Consider the following 18,844-nt stretch of genomic DNA (forward strand, 5'->3'; position numbering starts at 1 on the left):
TATTTCAAGCTGTGCAGCAGTATGCACCCAAGGCTAGAATCTGTCCAAAAATAACCCATTGCAATGAAGCAAAGGAATAATTCCTGGCTACTTTAAGGACCTCTTGCACTAGAGATGTCCTATTATTGCTATAAATTCATTTTCCTGCAAAAGGTAGAACTGAAAACCACTTACATGGCTGATTAGAGATATTTCATTAGGATGTCTTGTCTACCTGTGTCATAAGATATTAATGTTCTTTCTCCTTTGCCGCGGTTGGGAAAACTTCATCTACATTTCTGGGCAGCATTTGGCAAGAAGACTTAGCTGCACTGCAATCACAGTGAAGCAGCAGAGAGAGGCAAAGAGTAACCCAGGAATAGCTCCAGGTCATTGTGCACTCACTGCTGCAGCTCCACTGAAGGGTGTCCTTTATGGAGAAACACCCTGTGAAAGGGCCGTGCTCGATGTAAATCACTGTGACACAGATTGGCAGCATTCTTGTGTCTGGAGAAAGGACTAAACAATCAGATCACAAAATGAGAGTGGCCAGAAGCTGCTGTATTTTCTTCCCTGGCTAAAGACATCTGATGAGCCAGCACAGAAGCAGCTTCTCTGTCCACTCAGGAGACTCTTTGAAACATGGATGTGTATGAGTTCTAGTTAACAAAGCACTGAGTCACTCTCTAGTCTGGTCTGTCAAAATTATCTGAGTTAAAAACTACTTCTCCTAATACTACAAATACAAAAGCAAACGCAACTCATTTGGCCAGAACAGGGTCATCTTCAGTCCTAAGCAAAGATGATGAAAGTCATTTACAAGTCACTGGAAGGGGAAGACATGAACCTTTAACTTTTTCAGTTTGCTCAGGTTGCTAGACATGATATCCTTTATGAGATAATTTTATAAGTTTACAATCAGTTTAATTTTAAAAAACGGTTTTCACACCCTAACAAACATTCAATTTGCAAACAGACATTCTGGCCACAAATAAACTCAATTTTAGGAAAGCTGCTTCCTGCAAATGCTCCAAGAAGGAGATTTAACCTGTAACATATCAGGCAATTTTCACAGGCTATTAAGCAATTTTAATACTATAGGAAATCAAATCTGGTTACCTAATTGAATGTAGTTGGTTTCTGGCATTTTTCCTAATAGCAATAGCTTTTTACTTTATCCACCCTTGGATCTTTAGTGGTGTATTAGACTCATTTGTGGTTTCAGGGTGTATTTACTGACATTTAGTTAAGTCTCAGAAAACTCTCAAGTACTTTTAGGAGTAACCAACTTCAGTTCATTGAGCAGCTATAGGGTAATTTAATCCAGGAGAGCTCAGCTCTTCACATTTACTGACAGTCCTTGTCCCTGGAGCCATCCCAAGCACGACTCCTGTCAGTAAGTTATTCTTACCAGAATGGATAGATCCATCTCCAGGTACGGCCTCATTGAAGTCTGAGATCTATAACTATGAGCCTAAATGGGGTCACATAGACTTTGGGATTTTCTGATGTGCTTTACTGAAATTTCCATGCTGGTGCAGCTGTCCTGGTCCTAGATATTAGAAGCAAATAAACTCCCTTTTACAGGCCTGCAACATACCCATTTCTTATTCCATGCTGGATCTTCAGGGCAAAGCTGGTACAACACTTCTCTCAGCTATGGGATTGCAAATTAGATTTTAAAGTTAGTTGAAGGAGATGGCCAAAACTTGGCACTGTTTTTTGAGAAATATGTTTGCTTGGAACATCTGAATGAAACTATAAGAGCATATTTAAAAAAAAATAATCTCCAGTGAAACAGAAGGCCAGAAATACTCTGCTTTAGAAAACTTTGTTTTGAAAAAACACCATCAAATTTCATACTGTATTATTTTCATATTCTTTCACAGTCCAAATAACCTGTCACAGTCTGAGCAACCAGAACAGCCAACATCCCTTTTGGGACATTTCTTTGAAACTTTGGGCAAATCTGTATTCTTTGAATTTTCATTAAAAAGTGATAGGAACTCACAGAGCTTTTTAACTTTTATCTGCTTATATAAAGTCTGCTTCTAGAAGCTTTCCAGCCAACCGCAGCAATTAGATGCCTCAGGATCTAGGGAAGCACAGAGATGGATTTTTGAAGGCACATAATGATCTATGTTACTATTTTGAAGATTCAAAGGTTGCTATTGCTGCAGTTAGGGAAGTGTATAAATTCACAGCTGTGCTTCTTCCACATTATGAATGAATATGAAGGAGCTCCTAGAACTCTCCATTTTCAAATTCCGTAACAGAGCATAACTAAAGTGTCTTTAAAACTTCTACAGGATGAGGGAAGGACTCTCTTGCTCCAGGAGAACAGGCTGTATGATTTCATCTGAAAAAACAGTGATTCTGCTAAAGCACACAGATTCATAAATGCAGAAATGCTCTGTCTGACATGGATCAGTCTCTCCCGTTATAAAAGCCATGACCCTCCAAACACTACACAGTAGTCAGCACTGTTTTCATGGTTAAAATAAGCTATAAAGTCAGAATACATCTGCCTTTGTATCTTAATTCTGTATTAATCTGTGCTCATACAGTACCCTCTCATCTCTGTGAGCTGCAACACCGAGGGCAGTAGGGGGAGCTCCCCCTGTGTTTGTCAGGGTTTGGGTACTTCTAAGCAGAATATCAAAGCAGAGAGACTATTGGAAAGACAATAGAAATCTTAAAATACAAGGAACAGGCCAGACTCAATTAGAGCCTGGTCCTGCAAACATATCTGACTGTGGAACCCACCAGCCTGCAGAGCACAGGGAATTAACAGCTCCACTCAAGCCTTTAAGTATTACGAGTGGCAGAAAATATTTACTGGATCAGTACAATATAAATTCAGAACAGCAAGAACAGCCATTGGCTCTGCTGAGCAAACAGTAATGGTTCCCATGCTGACCCTGCTGAAATTAATGGGAATTCAGCCTTTGAGTGATGTTCTGGCTGCTCTCGGTGCCTCTGAGCAGTGCCACAGAGCAGTCAGGTAAGAGGCTACAGGTGTTATTTCATGGCAATTGCTCTACAGGCAGACACAGTTATTAAAGCCCTGCAGTCAGCAGATAGAGAGGGCAGCTTCAGCACAAGTAAAACCTTCATACTCTGGCATTCCAATGAAATTGCTGCAAAACTTTAAATTCGATGACAACCCTATCCCTGGCTCTGGCAGAGCCTAATTGCATGGGGAAAGAAGCCTAGACAGCATGGACTCACAGCACAGATGCTGAGGCAAAGTCCTTTAATCCACAAAAGACCAGCAAAAGAAGCAAAGCTTTCCATAAATAGCAAGCACCATACCTGTCCAGTATTCCACCCCAGAGACACAGTCGAAATGGACTCCTCCAACACACTTCTGCCCTCTAGCATATTTACCTCCACTTGAACACATCCTCTCCACTACTTCCCAAGGTCCTACTGTTGCTCAGCGCATCCTTACCCACAGCTCCTGCTACTCAGCAGCTGAAGAAAATGAAATGCTTTCCACCTGACAGTCCCAGCAGCTGCTGCAGAGGTACATGACCCATATGTCATGAGGTTTATCCAGCTCTGAAGCACTGAGGAGGAGACGAGGCTTGATGTCCATTTGTAGAGTAACACAACACTTCTCATTCGTACCATGCAAGAGTAGACAATGCCCTGGTTTATGGAGGAGAGAGGCCAAGCTGCAGATTTTAGATCCAGGGGTAGGAGTTTCTCTACCAACCATTTATGGAGCACTAAACACTCCAATGTTTGGGATTTTTTCAAGTTCCAACATTTAGCTTTTCACTGAGATCCAACCCTGGATATGAGATGCTCAAACCAACATCATCAGATGTCAACTCTGATTTGAATTTCTTGTTCTTTGATGCTTCAAACCTCATGATTTAAATAAATTCAAGGTACTGAACCACCAAAAAACCTTGACACTATATCACCTCTGTGCAGCAAACAATTTCTTCACCATACTATAAGGGCAAGCATCTATAAGACAAATTAATTTGAGTCTCATAAATAAGAAATACAGTAAGGCATTAGGACTGTAAAGTATGAATTTAAACATTTGGCTTCCACTGCTAAAAATAACACAACTTCATACTCTATTACTGAAAACCCCACTGGATTTACAGTAGCATCTCATTTTGCTCCATTAATCTGACTGCCCCAAGCAATTGTAATAGGCTGAGATGTCAAAGAAACATATTTATAATCTGTTGCTGCCAAGACAAATTGCTTTTGTTTGATAATAAGCCTGCTACTCCCCTTGGGATGTGGCTGTACTAAAACAACATGGTGGAGGCTTTCCATTCTGAAAGGCAGACATGCCCTTTCTGAACTTTAACATAACCAATTTAATTTTTAAGGAAAATATGGCAGGTAGCCAAAGATGAATACAATTTCCATGCTGTGAGATGAGCAATAGAAGCAGCTTTTCTAAAGAGATGCTGTGAAAACATGCAGCACAGTGTCTTATCAGAAATAGATACAGCTGCTGCTGCTTCGATGATAAACACTTAGCACTGACTCCGTGTAAGTGCTGAAATGCTAATGATGTGCTAAGGGAGCTCTAGGTGATGATGCAGAATTGGGTGATTTCTCTGCATCTGTTCACAGATACATCCTAACAACCAGATATATCCTAACAACCATCACACAAACGATTTGGACCCTACAGCTCCACACCTCGGCTTTAAGCTATTCACGAACTTTGAGTGCAAGGTACTCCAGACAGTTTGATCTGGTCACATCTTTGCAGGATTAAACCTTAGGATATGAACACAAGAATCAGTTCCCACGAGGTGAGCAAGGATGAAAACCCCCAGGGCCTCATGACTCTGATAAGTCAATATTCTCACGATATCCCCACAGTAGGAGGGAGGAGATGCAGCTGCCCACTGCATCCCTGAGGGTGCTTGGACAAGGGCACAGTTACCACAGAAGAGATGTTCTGGGTCATTTCTATCCCTTCCTCATCATATTTTGTCCATTTGTGCACATCTTTAGACTGTGAATTACAGAAGACATCAGATGATTTACAGAGCTTGTGTCTTACTTAAACTAGAACTCAGCTTGCTACAGCATTTTCTGCTCAAGGAAAACCTCCAGCAGAGACTTTAAGGTCTGTGCACGAATGTAGTAACTTTCCTTCTAGGCTCTCTCTTGCCTTCTCTTCAAACGCATCAGTGTCACCTTGGCCAGTGTCTCCAAGAACATTGATAACAACAGCTTTTCACTGTAATTTTACCTAATTATACACTATCTTTGGCTGCCATAAACTTTAATTAAAAGTGCTGTGGTTCTACGTTTTTGCATCGTTATGACTTCATAATAATCTCATCATAGTAGACTCTCCAGAGGCTTCTCCTGGAACCACACCATGATCACTGTGACACTCACCTGTCCCTGAAGTGAAGCCTTTGCGCTGTGACATCACGTGGCGGTGACCCAGCCCACTGCGGGGCTGGGGCAGCGTGATGCCAATCAGTCCCAGCCCATCCCCTGGATCGAGTTCCCCAAGAGGCAGACTCAGAGGGTGGGTCGATGGGCGGCTCAGAAGCCTAAGCCGCACCCCCTGGGTGGTGCCCGGGTACAAGCCACCTCCCCCGGTTCAGGAAAATTCCCGGTTACTCGGTTGTTCGCTGGTTCTCTGTTATAACTCCCGCCTCTCGGTTTCCCCCAGTGGTTCATGTTAAATTGTATCCTCCCCTGGCTTGTAACTCATTGGTCGTTTTCCCCTTTCCCCGCGGTTTGCAAACTTTCCATAAAACTGAGAACAAGCCTCAGGGGAGCATCCTATCACATTCCATCCCTTCCAAGCTTGTTCGGGTTGCGAGACTTCTAACAATAAACCTATTAGGAGTCAGACCAGAAGAGCCTCTCTCTTCCTTTGTCTCCGAGCTAATGTGAGCCGATCCCATCGGCTCCTGCTGTGTTCCCTCCGCAAAGAAGCCAGCTAGCCAGCCCAGCCAGCAGCTCCCTTCCTGATGCTGAAGTCGCTTCAGCGATGCACAGAAGTAATGCAGCTGGACTCTCTCTGACCAGCGGCTTGCCAGAGCTCGTGCCTCGAGCACAAGTGCTGCGTTAACATCACTCCAACACTTTACAAAGAACACACCACGTGTCCAGAAAAGGATAGGATGGATTATTTCACTATGGGAAGTTAGAAAAGCAATCAGCAGCAAATCAGCTGAAGTCCCTCCTCACTGTTTTTTTGTTGCCTTTAGGCTAAGCTCTAAAGCATAACAATGTCTGTATCTTCTGTCAAGGACTGTTTCTTTGGAAAGGATGTGGCTGAATCCACTTGGACTCCATCTTCAGGGTTTGCATGGCCAACTGTAATTAACTCATTTCCTTCCAATACATGACCCCAAGTACTCTGAAATATATTATATATATATATATATATATATATATATATATAAAAAATTTTAATTATATCTTGCAGATACCTCAAGAGGAATATAATAGTCTTAAATTTCCTAGTGGAGAACCAAAAGCCCAAGGGCTCCCTAACTCCCTAAGGTAAATCAGCAGCAGAACAAGATCAGAATCTGGAAGTATCGAACCTGCACCCTGCCTGTTAACCACAAAGCTACTCTTTCTTCTGGTGTATTTGTCTTTAAGCCACAACACATTTATTCTGACAAAAATTAGCAGTAAACCAATGCCCAGGCACCTGTGGATACAGGAACTCTAGCATTGCTCACCATTAATATATGAGATGCACAAAAAGGAAAAATATCCTAGCTCTGTTCCCAGAGCTGCTCTACTGTCACTACAAATAACCACAGTTAAAAGAAAGGATGTCTTTGATCATTACATTTTCTGCAATCAGAGAAACATTAGTGGAACTGAACAGGATTATTTTTAAGAAATATGCACATACCTTTGATAGCAAAAACTCCGTGACAGAAGTCCTTAAAATTGATTCTCCCCAAATCATTCGGGTCCAAGTACTTTGCCAGTTTTTCCACCTAAAAGAAAAGATGATAAAATATGTGTTGAGCTTGGTGTATCATCTGTTGCTCTGATACAGTCTGTATCTTCTATAGAAGACTACAAGAAGAATACCCACACTCTTCTCTTGAATCAGCCAATAAATGGTTCTGCAAGGAGAAACCATGTCTTACATGACACTGGTGCTGAGTAAGGCATGTGCTCTCACCAAAATTTCTTCAGCTGGGACACATCAATCCTGTCCTATGGGGATCTCAAGAGCTTATTAAGGGGTGAATCTGTGACTTATCCTCTCATCACAGAGCAGGGTGCCAACAGAATTTCCTTCTCTGGAAGCTCTTGCCATGCATTCAGTGCAGAGGAACTTTAAACCTTAGTGATTCTTATCACAAGTTCTCAGGGAAGGAGAAAGGACAGACAAAGATGTGCACAGCCCATAGCAGTCTCATTCCCTGAAGAATCCAGATTATAGGAGAGAAAACTCATTGGGCACTTGGAATGAAAACAAACTTCCCTGACACAGCAGAGAATATCGTTTTTGTACAGGAAAATTAACAGTACATAAATGTATTCATGTGATGACATAGAGAATGGTTGTGTCCAGTACACTGTGCAAACAAGCAATGTACTTACTCCTTATAATCTCACCTTCACAGTTCAGCCTTTCTGATCACTACTCACCAAAAGAATGAGATTATACTGAATTTAAACATACCCACCAAATTAGCACTTGCCCCAAAAATGGCCTGGCAGATTTTTCAGGAGGGTTTTGGGATAGAGGAAGAAAAACAGCCTAGACTGAAGAGGCTATTGTGCTGTCTAGAAAAAAAGGAATGGAGGAACAAGTAGCTGAAGAAGAATAAGGTGAGAGGCAGAACAGTCCAGGGAGGTGAGTGCACACACAGCTGGCTGTTCTTTCTGTGACAACCACGCTGCTGGAGCTTGTGTACATCCCCTTGCATGCCTGTGCCTTTGCATGTAGTACCTTGCAGGGACCCTCACTGAGGCAGAGGCAGCCTCTTGCTGCTCGTAAAAGCTCATAGCCAGCTCCACACAACCCTGCCCTTGGCCTGGGCCCTCCAGACACTCAAGAGTATGAACAAGCTGAGAGCAGGGACAGCAGGCGTGGAGGATGCCACAGGATCCTGCTGCAGCACAATCTGTGTGAGCTCAGCTATGTCAGTCTGAGCAGCAACAAAAGCCCAGCTGGAAAGATGAAGCAAATGAATCCAGATGACCCAGTTTCTCAATTTTCTGGTGTGTTTTTCTCCCACATGCTAGCAAAACCCCAGTAGTTTCCCAAAGCCCTGCAGATAATGCACTAATGTGTGCGCATGACACTTCTTCCTTCAAGCACTTCTCGGTGCCTATAAATTCCTTCTGTATCAATAAATGCTGTGATAAGCCAAAGGGCTCATTTAGAGCAAGCAAATCTGGATGAGAAAATGACAAAATTTTTACTCATATGCAAAATTCTGTGTTGAATGAGAAAGGCACAATCCGATCCTTAAATGGAATCCTTTCCTCTCTCCTTTTCTTAGGGAAAATAAAAAAGTCAGCTTATGTAGGCAAGGCAAGCAAGGAGCTATATGATGAGTTCAGAGCCCATGACAAGTTAGACATCTTCTTAAAACTTTCATACTGCAGAAGGCTTCCACAGCTCCAGTCCTGCCAGCTGGGCAGCAGAGCCCAGATGTCAGCTATGGTGTGACTCATGATCAAATTCCTACCCAGGCATCACAAGGAATTACCGTAACCCCACTAATTTAGAGCATCAGAACACACATCTGTGTTTCCAAAAAAAAAGCTACTTCACTAGAAACCATAGTGTGTGGTTAGTGCACACCAGACTAGCTGAAAATCCCAACTGAAACCAATTAAGTAGAGACACACTTGATATGGAAAATCCGGGTCAGTGTTATCCCTGTCACCTTCACGAACAACAACTGTGTTGTAGGTTTTAATGTGCAGATTCCTGCAGCCAGCTGGGAAGCCTCTAGTCTATTTAATATTGTGCTATAACACAGTAGTGTCACTGGCTGTTCCCAGTGAATCTGGCACATTAAGTTTATTTCTCTAAGTTGATCCAATGATTTTAGTCTACCAGTTGCTCAGACATCTAAAATTACCCTTTAAAAATCAAATTAAATGAGATCTTATGTGCCTGGGAGTGTGTACTGTGGAGGAACAGAGGATATGTTCACATTTAAGTCTAAGCAATGTCTTAACAGTAAATGAAATTATCACCTGAGCAAAGTGCTTCAGTATTCAATTTCCCCTAAACCTAATTTGCAGGTTTTCAATTAGATTTTACAATACAAATAACTGACATCAGTGCAGGAGATGATGAAGAATTTACAGAACAGCCTGTTGTAATGAATTAACACCAGTAGTGCTCACATCTTCAGCCAGGGATAATCAACACAGCTCCCAGCACAGGCCAGGGGATAAAAGGATTTTGATCAATGGGGCCTATGTTTGGGTGGATACTTGCATAGGGTTTGTGCACTAATATACACACATATTTGGTACATAAATCCCTGCATATTTGCACACAGTTTTCAAGAGCCTGCAGTGCACTTGATCATGCATTTTTACCAGTAGCTTTCTGAAATAAGGCAAGAAGCTCTTCCTAGTTAATTCCAGACTGAAGGCATTACTTAAAATTAAGTTAAATTTCAATCTGTGGTGAAATAAACCACAGCTACCCCTAAATCTTCTCTGGTGTCCCCATTGTGTAAATCACCCCTCTGCTTCACTTTGTAAAGAAATAATGTCCTGTCCTCCTCCTTCTCAGAAAGGGCTGGCTCTCCACAATGAATCAAAAGTTGTTTTATTTATTCATTGCCTTGGGAAACTTATGGATTTGTCAGCCTACCTGGCAGGCTGGGTGACATTGAAGCCTTTTTTGCAGCCAACAATCCCCTGGGATTGGGGGAGTCTACAGCCTCTGCCAGGGAACGAGGGAATAGCAGCTCCATCCTCGGTAATGGAACGGGTGGCACAGCCCAGTTCTGCACCCGTGGGACACACAGGATGAGCCGGTCCTGGGCATGCTCAGACTCCTGGGCCCCACATTCCTGGGCTGTGCTGGGCTCTGCTGATCCCCTGGCAAGGGACACAGGACTGCAAAACCAACTGCTACCAAAATTCAGTGTGAAATGAGTGTGTGATTGTTGTGATACCTACAGGCAGCACAGGGAGCACTGTGTGCTCCAGAGTTTAACATCAGAAGCCATCGCAATGAGTAGGGACAGTGTGTTGGGCTGGGGACTCTTCTCTGCATAGAGCAGTCCCCCACCATGTGTGATAGGCAGCACATCAAGGATTACAAACAAGTTCTTCATTGTAGGAAGTGAACAAGGGCAGAAAAAATGAGCTGCAGGCTCAATAATCCAGCTGGTTCTTTTGGCAGTTGCAAGGATGTCTCTAATGAACCCTTCAGTAGGCATCCAATAGTCAGAGAGAAGACATAAATCTCAGAGAGAAGAAACAAATCATGTTTCTTTGGGAAACAACTGGAGAAAACCAAACCTCTGTCCCTACTGTTTAACTTGCCTGAATGAATGGCTGATTACCCTTTCAATGCAAACATGTTTCTCCATTGTAATAACTGCTCACTTCAGCCAAAGTATTTGCCTCCTGTCCCTTGGGTTTCCCAGCCATCCTGACTGCCCTGCAGAGGGGTGTTTGCCCCGTGCTGCTCTCTGACACATAAGAGGAGGCTGGGAACACTTGAAAGAGCAGAATGGAAAGGATGTTTGTAGCAGAAGGAGTGGAGGAAGGAGAGAAAAGAGGACAAATCATTGACAGACCTCAGAAGAGATTTACTGAAACGGATCTTTTCTTGCAAGTGAGTTCAATACAGGGTCACCTGTACTGAATAGCCAAGGAACCCTCTCCAGACCTCTGGCCAGCTCTTGTACTGAAGCTGCCAAAACAGCATCAGTATTTTTTTCCAGCAAAGATTTTCTGACTGGAACTGAATCCTGCTTCCATTTGCAGGCAAGAAGAAACTCAGACCTCTATTGACCTCACTTAATTGTCTTCAAAAAAGAAGAGATTTTGTTAACACAAAAAACATTTGTAAGATTTAGAAGTAGTTGAGTTCAGGGGGACCCCACACCAGCTCCATCCACTGCAATCTTACAGCAGGATCCAAATCACAGCCAGAAGATGCGATTTGAAATAAACAATTTGTCTCAGCAGTTTCCCTTCATACTGCAGGAGTCTGTGAGCACGTCTCGCCCTGAAGTGCGAGCAGGGAACACCTGGGAGCTGTGACAAGGCAACACAAGCACTTGAGGGAAAAGGTCAGGCTGTGCTGCAGCAGCAACATTTGGGCAGGATCTCCTGAGGCAGAAGCATTTGTGAGAAACCTCAAAAAAAACAGCAAAAGGAGATTAAACATGTAAATGCCGCAGGGTGGAATTAGAGAGCTTCCCACATGATTTATACAAGGAGCAGCAGAACTGCACTTGCCCTGGTTTTAACAGACTGGCCTTTTCCACATCTGGAAGGGGTGTAAGTTTACACCTTGACAGTATGAAATGCTGCTCCGGCTGCAAGGCTGGGCAATGAGACCACCATGTGTGTGAGACCCACCCCTGTCCTTTTCACCAGCCCCTGGGTTCAGGTGTTCTTAGCATTGATGCGGCCCTGGATGTTGGAGCTCTTCAGTCAGAAGGGCTGTCTTTTGATGAGCTTGGATTTATATATGGAGGAGAAAGAAATGAGATTTCTCTGTGATATTGAGGCATTTCAGGGAAGCAACACAAGATGAGGGAAATTATTTTACATTGCATTGGAGAAACTAACACTCACGCAGTTGTGGTACCCACTGTCATACAAGATGCTGAAAACACAGACAGGTTGCAGAGAACTGACATACAATTAAAACATCTTTTGCAACCAAAAAAGGAGAGGTTTTTTCTGTTTAATGTGGCAAAAGGAAGATCAAGTGATTATTTGTTACTAGGTATAAAGACTTCTGCAAACAGGGAACTGCAGGTTCTAAAAGACTGTAGCAGAAGAAAGACATAAAGAACCATTATCTGCAAAGTAAAACTGAGCAGACTCCATTGAAAAGCAAGGCACAATTGTTTTGTCAGCATGATTGTTTACCCACCATAGCTATAAAACAGGAAGGGTCTGGAACTATAAAAAGCCACTGGAGTACCTCATCTGAGGCCTTTTGAGAAGGTGTGACATACCCGGAAGATTTACCTAGCCTAGAATGAGTGGGTTAAAATCTGAGCTGTCACCATCTCAGGATGTCACATGGGAAAACGTGATGCTCTCCCTGAACCTGACCCTACAGCACACACAGGACCACAGTTCCCAGTCACACATGTAAGGAGTGGAAGGCCAGCATTTTGGAGCCACAAGTCCAACCCATTCAGTCCCAGCAGACGGTGCATCATAAATAATTCATACCACTGCAAACAACATCATGAATTTCCATCAGCTGCTGTCTGATCCCAAAGCATACAGCGACATACATCACTGCTGGAAACAATGGCTTTGAATTTGCTTTGAATTTTGATTTCAAGCATCACTCATTGCTCCTTTATCTGCATGCTTCAAGCCTGAAAGTTGGTTTCTCTGTGAGCTCTCTGTAAACAGAAAGGATTGTTTCAGTTTCTGCTTTAACCGTGCACACCCAATTTAGCAAGTTGGAAGGCAGACCGTGGGATTGTGTCCTAAATGACATAAGCAAAGTTGAGTAGTCTTGGCCTCAACTTTGACCAAAATCTGTCAAATCCATCATTTACTAATGGCTGCAACGCAAAAAGTCTAATCGAATTCAAGGGAGTCCATTCACTTGTCTTCCCTGGGTTTAGCATCAACACATGGTATTGCATCTTCTTCCAAATATGACCTGAGTCCATGGGGCTTTGGTCCAAGGGGAGAAAAATATCCACCAGTGCTACCGCGGGGATTACTGTAACACGCATATATCAAACCAGGAGTCCCGTGGAAAGGAAATATATGGACAGATTCTTGGTAGATGTTTCAGAGATGTTTATTTCTCCAGCCACATGGCCGGGGCTCTGCTCAGGAACCCTGCAGTCACAGGACCCGAGGGTCCTTGCCCACACAGGGAAACACAAACCAACCAATGGGGAATGAGGCTGACCAGGGGCAGGGAAACCCCGTGTCTCGCCCCCAGGGCCCTGCTCCCAGGACCCCACAGCAGGGGGGAGGAGACCCCAACAGCTCACCCGTTTTATTTTAATAAAAGGAGAATGAAAACAACTGGATAAACATAACAAGAACAGTTTCAAGGCAAACAAGCCACCCTCCTGAGTCTTTAAATGTCCAAACAGATTCTGTGGAACATCTTAGGGCTGACAGAAGGGAGACAGAACTCTCCGGGCATGCTTTGTGGGGAAACTGAGGCAGGAGAGGGTTTAATTTCTTCCCTCCCTCTTTTCATCCCCCCCTCGGCATCGGAGAGGAATTGTAGGGAAAGGGAATTGTATAGGGAAGCCATGGGGTGAAAAACAGATTAGGAATAAACTGGGGATGGGGTAAACTTAGGAAAGGGTTCATATTGGGTATAGGGTAAAAGGGGAAAGTAGGCTGTGGGTAGGGAAATTGCTGGGATGGATATTGTTTATAATTTTGTGCATAACGGCTGCCTTTGACGGGAATACCTCCAGGCCCAGTAACATTCGCTGCTTGTAAACCCTTCTTTCCTTGCACTATATCAAATTGTACAACTTCACCATCTCCTACACTTTGCAGGTAATTTTTAGGGTTATTCCTTTTACTGGCAGTTCTATGGATGAATAAATCTTCCCCTGTATCATCTCGTGTTATAAATCCATAGTTGTTTTTTACATTGTACCATTTCACAGTTCCTGTAATTTTCATTGCTATAACTTCTCCTATCACGTGCTTGCGTGTTCGTCGTGGCTGCTGGTCCCGCGTGGCCGCCGCCTCACCGACTCCGACGTCTCGCCAGGTCCCCGCGTTGCGGCTGCTCCGCGCTCTCCGAGCGGCGCTGCTCCGGCACGTGTCTGGGCTCTGCGTGGCCCCGCGCTGCCATCGCCGCTGGCCCCGTGCCCTGTGAGTGGTTCCGCTCCACAAACTCCACGCTGCTTTGAGTGTGGCCCCGTTCCGGCTCGGTGCTGCGCGGCTTCTCGTGTCACTGTGGAAACCGCCGCTTCTCCCTCCACAGGGCTCTCCGAGCCGTGTGCTCAGAGCAGCCTGCCACGCCGATGCCCGGTTCCTGGCTGCTCGTGGCCCACAGCACCCGCGGCGCCTGCGGCATCGCTCCCTCACTCGCGGTCGCGTGGCCGGGGACCCCGAGACAGGGATGGGGTCCGCGATAAGGCGCGTGCTCCCGAGGGGGCCGGGCGCACCCAGCACAGGCACCTCCGCCGGCACGGCTGCAGTCGTGTGCTCACGGGATGGCGGCCGCACGGTCTCGGCCATGGGATAAGTATGATCTTCTGCTTTAGGGGTAATGGGACCATACAAATGCTCCTCAAGAGCTTCACTGATTATAAGGTATGCACGGAAAGCTTCTCTTTGATCACTTACTTTATCCCGGATCTCATCCCAGAAACACCCCTCACAAGATCCAGGAGGTTCAATATCAAAAAGTAAGTCTTGAGAAATATAGGAGAACCTTTTGAAAAGCCAGTTAAAAAAATGTTCTAGATCTCTCGGTTGCAATACTTTTTTGTTTTGTTGTTCAAGGATTCCTTTTACTTCTAGATACATTTTTTTCTGTGGCTCAGAGAGCCCCATTTCCCACAATTCTTCCATAGTCCAGAGAGAATATCCAAACCAAGATGAGAAGAGAGAGGTCTAGAGTGGTTTTTACTCACGAATTTTCTGTCCTCAGGGATCGGTGTCTTGCCCGCATTCCTCCACCAGTTGCTACTGCGGGGATTACTGTAACACGCATATATCAAACCAGGAGTCCCGTGGAAAGGAAATATATATGGACAGATTCTTGGTAGATGTTTCAGAGATGTTTATTTCTCCAGCCGCGTGGCCGGGGCTCTGCTCAGGAACCCTGCAGTCACAGGACCTGAGGGTCCTTGCCCACACCGGGGAACACAAACCAACCAATGGGGAATGAGGCTGACCAGGGGCAGGGAAACCCCGTGTCTCGCCCCCAGGGCCCTGCTCCCAGGGCTACATGGCAGGGGGGAGGAGACCCCAACACACCAGTTATCCAGATGGAGAAAACATCCACCATGTGGAGTGTGTGAAATCTATCAGTGAATCATAAAGGCACAGAAAGAAAGAGGTGGCTCCAGACGCACTGCAGGTGGCTGAGTGCATTCAGAGGAAAAAGGAAGCTTCTTATGTTGATGTGTTATTGATGCTCTGTGCAAGCATCACCTGGGCTCTGGTGGGCGACAGGTGGTGAGTGCAGTGGAACTGCTGAAGCAGGAATGGTGGAGCACTGTGGATCTGCAGCACACACGGCAGGGCAGCTGCTGCCCTTCCCAAAGGCAGGGACACAGAGCTCCAATCTGCAGAGCTGGGCTGAGAAGCACAGGACAGAGGGACAAGGAGCAGAGGAGGGCAGGAACTTCCTCGTCTCAACTTCTGGACAGAGGAGGGCAGGAGCTATAGGATCCACATCACAGCCCCCAGGGCAGGAGGGTTTATCTAGACTGGAAGATCCATGCTGCTGGGGAAAGACATGGTATGCAGTGGCCATGGGGCTGTGGCACAGGGGACAGAGCAGCAAGTCTTCCAGGAGCATGATGTTACCAGCAAATTACTTCATCTGCCTTGACTTCCCCTTCTTTAAAATGGTGATGGCAATACTGACACGACACTCACAGTGCACCATAAAGGCAGTGATACTGTGGGCAGCAGTGAAACCTGCATGGAGCTGGTCCATGCTGTAGCTTGTTGGGCTTTTTACCCTGTCTCACTTGCCCACTATAGTCTGACTTTCAATTTCTCAATGCTACAGGCTGGTGTCCGTTATCTCCGAATACATCTGCTCGACTGGACATGGAACAACAGGCACGCTGATGATCTGACACAATATACAGGTATTTCTAAACTGTGCTCTGTTGCAATGACATCTGCCCCACTGGGCACACCCTTGTCATCACCTTGTTTTCAGCATTTTGTTATGTTAACAGCATTTTATTATCTTCTGATGGTAAAAGACTGAGCCACAGTACTGCTGAGAAAACACATTAGGGATGGATTTGTTCAAAACATTCTAATATGCACACGAGCTATTAAGAGAATATAATACTTAATGAGCCTCAATGAATGTTTGTGTATAACAGAAGTGTTAGGAAAATTGTGTATAACAGGCAGTGTTAGGAAAATTGATGCTATGATTTCTGTTCCATATTGAGAAATCACTTGCAGTCTTTAATACATGATGACACAAACCTAATATGGGTTAACAACAAATACAGTTCTTGCCATGTTACATACTCCAATTTTCTAGTTATCATCCTTACAGTTAGAATGTCTAACCATAGCTGAGATCCAAAAGTCATTGCACTTAAGGAACCCCTTCCCTCACATCATATACCTTACAGGTTAACCTCTCTACTTACACAACAAAACGTTTTACAACCACAAAGTACCACCAATAAACTTCGAAACAGAGCGCATGTGAATAGCTCTGAATCTGACCTCACTTGAGAAAGGATCATTGCCTGGAATTAAGAAGTTTTCAGAACTTCCTCAGAGTACACATCCCAAAGAGACAGTTCACAGCTACAGAAACTATCTTCCCCCATTCTGTCTTCAAGCCAGAAACCACCAAAATCCTGGTGAGTTTTTCCTCTGCCAATCTATGCCTTTGGATGTATCAATTGTGTATACACATAACACCCCTAGAAGAGTAATTCACATTTATTTTGTCCCTCCTAATGCAATGTAGCAGCTGACAATGAGCAAGCACCAGAATCATATGACCAACCTCTCTGTACAGTCTCCCCTGCCATCTGTGATATGTGAGAACTGAGAACCTTTCATTTAGTTACTTAGAGCTGATTTAAACAGGATTCCATTTCCCTCCTTCCCTCTGATGCTGTGTTGCAAAACAAGACATTTGGCTGGGCCCACCAGTCTTACAACAGTCTATGGGGAATCCCACACAGTCTGGAATACCATGGGAACAGAGAGCAAGGCTAAAAATATGCTGAGCCATCTGTTCACTCTACAGTGATTTTTTTGTGTTGCTCTGGAAACAAAGGGTTAATGTGTTGAACTGTTTTCCTAAAACCACGGATTGACTCACTTGCTAAAATAAGCAGGGCTGCATTAACACCTTCTCCTCCACAGCTACCAGAACTGAAGCCAAGGTTGCCTGGGAAAACAAGGCTGTTAGCAAAAGCTGTGACAAGTTGAAGCAAGGCACAGCCCATTATCGTCCCCATTAGCATAAGTCAAATACAGCAGAAAATAGTCAGATCACAAGAGACACATGAGGCAATTGGTCATGTGGGTGCAGCATGTTTTCCTTTAAACGAGGAGCAGGAAAATGTTTGCATAACATCAGGCTTATCTACAAGTGCTGCAGCATGGATTGATTTTTAGTGAAAATATTCTTCCTCTGTGCAGCTTGTGGTGTGTGTGATTGTTCTCATCAGTACGTAACGGGAACTTACACAGAGTAATGTTTTTCATGGCTTTTAGTTGCGAGACATCAGCCAAACAGGAACTACTCTCAGAATAATTATCATTTTTTGTAGTAAAACTGGGGAGAGAGGTGGGGCCCACAGTGCCAGAAAACACTTTCTTGGTGCCTTCCTTGCTGACACAACTGCATTTTAATTGAGGTGTTATGGTTTGCAAAGAACAAACAAAATACCAAAGGCCAGCAGGAAGGAGATCGAGAGGGTAGGGAGAGCAGAGCAAGTCAGGTAGGTAGGTCACAGTGAGCAGCTCAGACATCGGGGGTCTCCAGGGATACACCAGTGAAAACACAGTGCTCAGAGCCAAACAGAAGCTTCAGAAAATTCACCAAACCAGAGCCTAACGCCAGTGCTGAAATCCAGGCAATGGCTCCAGACTGCATGGCTGACACAAAATCAGAACAAGCCACTTTTGTGCCAGCTGTACGATGGCACTTCACTCGTTCATCTCTGATTCACAGGTCAAAAACAGCTAAGTGCAACAGCACTCACAAGATATTGTTATCACCCAGTTTTGTCAGCAAATCTTCACAGGCTGGATTTCTAGCCTGAAAGTTACAAAGCAAGTGTTACACTTCAGACAGCCACTTCTCTTGACTATGTGCTTTATTGTTATATTCTCTCCTTAATGCACAGGGCTAACGCACCAATATGCCACCAGCACACAGCACTGTGATTCACACACAACATCTACTTTCGGAAAGATTTTGGTCTGACAGCCAGCGAGAGGCCTGCCCAGGGCAGCATAATTTGGGCATCCTCAGCTCTCTCAGCCTGGTCTCCTGAAATCAATTTTGAACCCAGCTGTTAAAAGGGAATGTGGTTGGCTTTTGGCATGCTCACAGATATCAAGCGTGAAATGTAGGTCTTGAGATCTGATCTCAAATGAAAAATCCTGAGCAGCAGTCCTGAAATTAAACTGAATGAAGGAAATTTCACGGCAAATTAATGCTTTGACACAAATCCTGGGAGGAATGAGTATGGGATGAATCCAGCTCAAGGAGACACACATTAGTTAAGAAGACAAACATCAGGCAGAAAGGTATGATTAAAGGAACAATATTCCACTTAGCTGAAGGGAAAGACCTTAACCTTTAGAAAAGTGAGGCTGGGAGATAACGTCCTTCCCCGAAGACCAGAGAAGGAAATGAGCAGTAAGTGCCTGTCATTATGGTGGGATAATTACCAAGTCTGGAATGAGGGTGACAGATTTGAACAGCAGCTGACTCCTCTGACGTCAAGACAAGAGGAGCAGGGATAAGCAGGCT

At 44.5% G+C, this 18,844-nt stretch overlaps 1 protein-coding gene across 3 annotated transcripts in view; it reads right to left on the reverse strand.

The window, feature by feature from the left end:
• The window catches only part of RAB11FIP4 (RAB11 family interacting protein 4), a 125,271-nt gene that overhangs the window by 78,209 nt on the left and 28,218 nt on the right, over nt 1–18,844 (reverse strand). For all 3 annotated transcript variants that reach the window (XM_048323408.1, XM_048323407.1, XM_048323406.1), the window contains exon 2: nt 6,863–6,950. In XM_048323408.1, coding sequence (XP_048179365.1) covers nt 6,863–6,950 — 88 coding nt within the window. The remainder of the gene's footprint in view (nt 1–6,862; nt 6,951–18,844) is intronic.

Source organism: Corvus hawaiiensis, chromosome 19 (assembly GCF_020740725.1).
Source record: "Corvus hawaiiensis isolate bCorHaw1 chromosome 19, bCorHaw1.pri.cur, whole genome shotgun sequence".
NCBI classification, from domain to species: domain Eukaryota; kingdom Metazoa; phylum Chordata; class Aves; order Passeriformes; family Corvidae; genus Corvus; species Corvus hawaiiensis.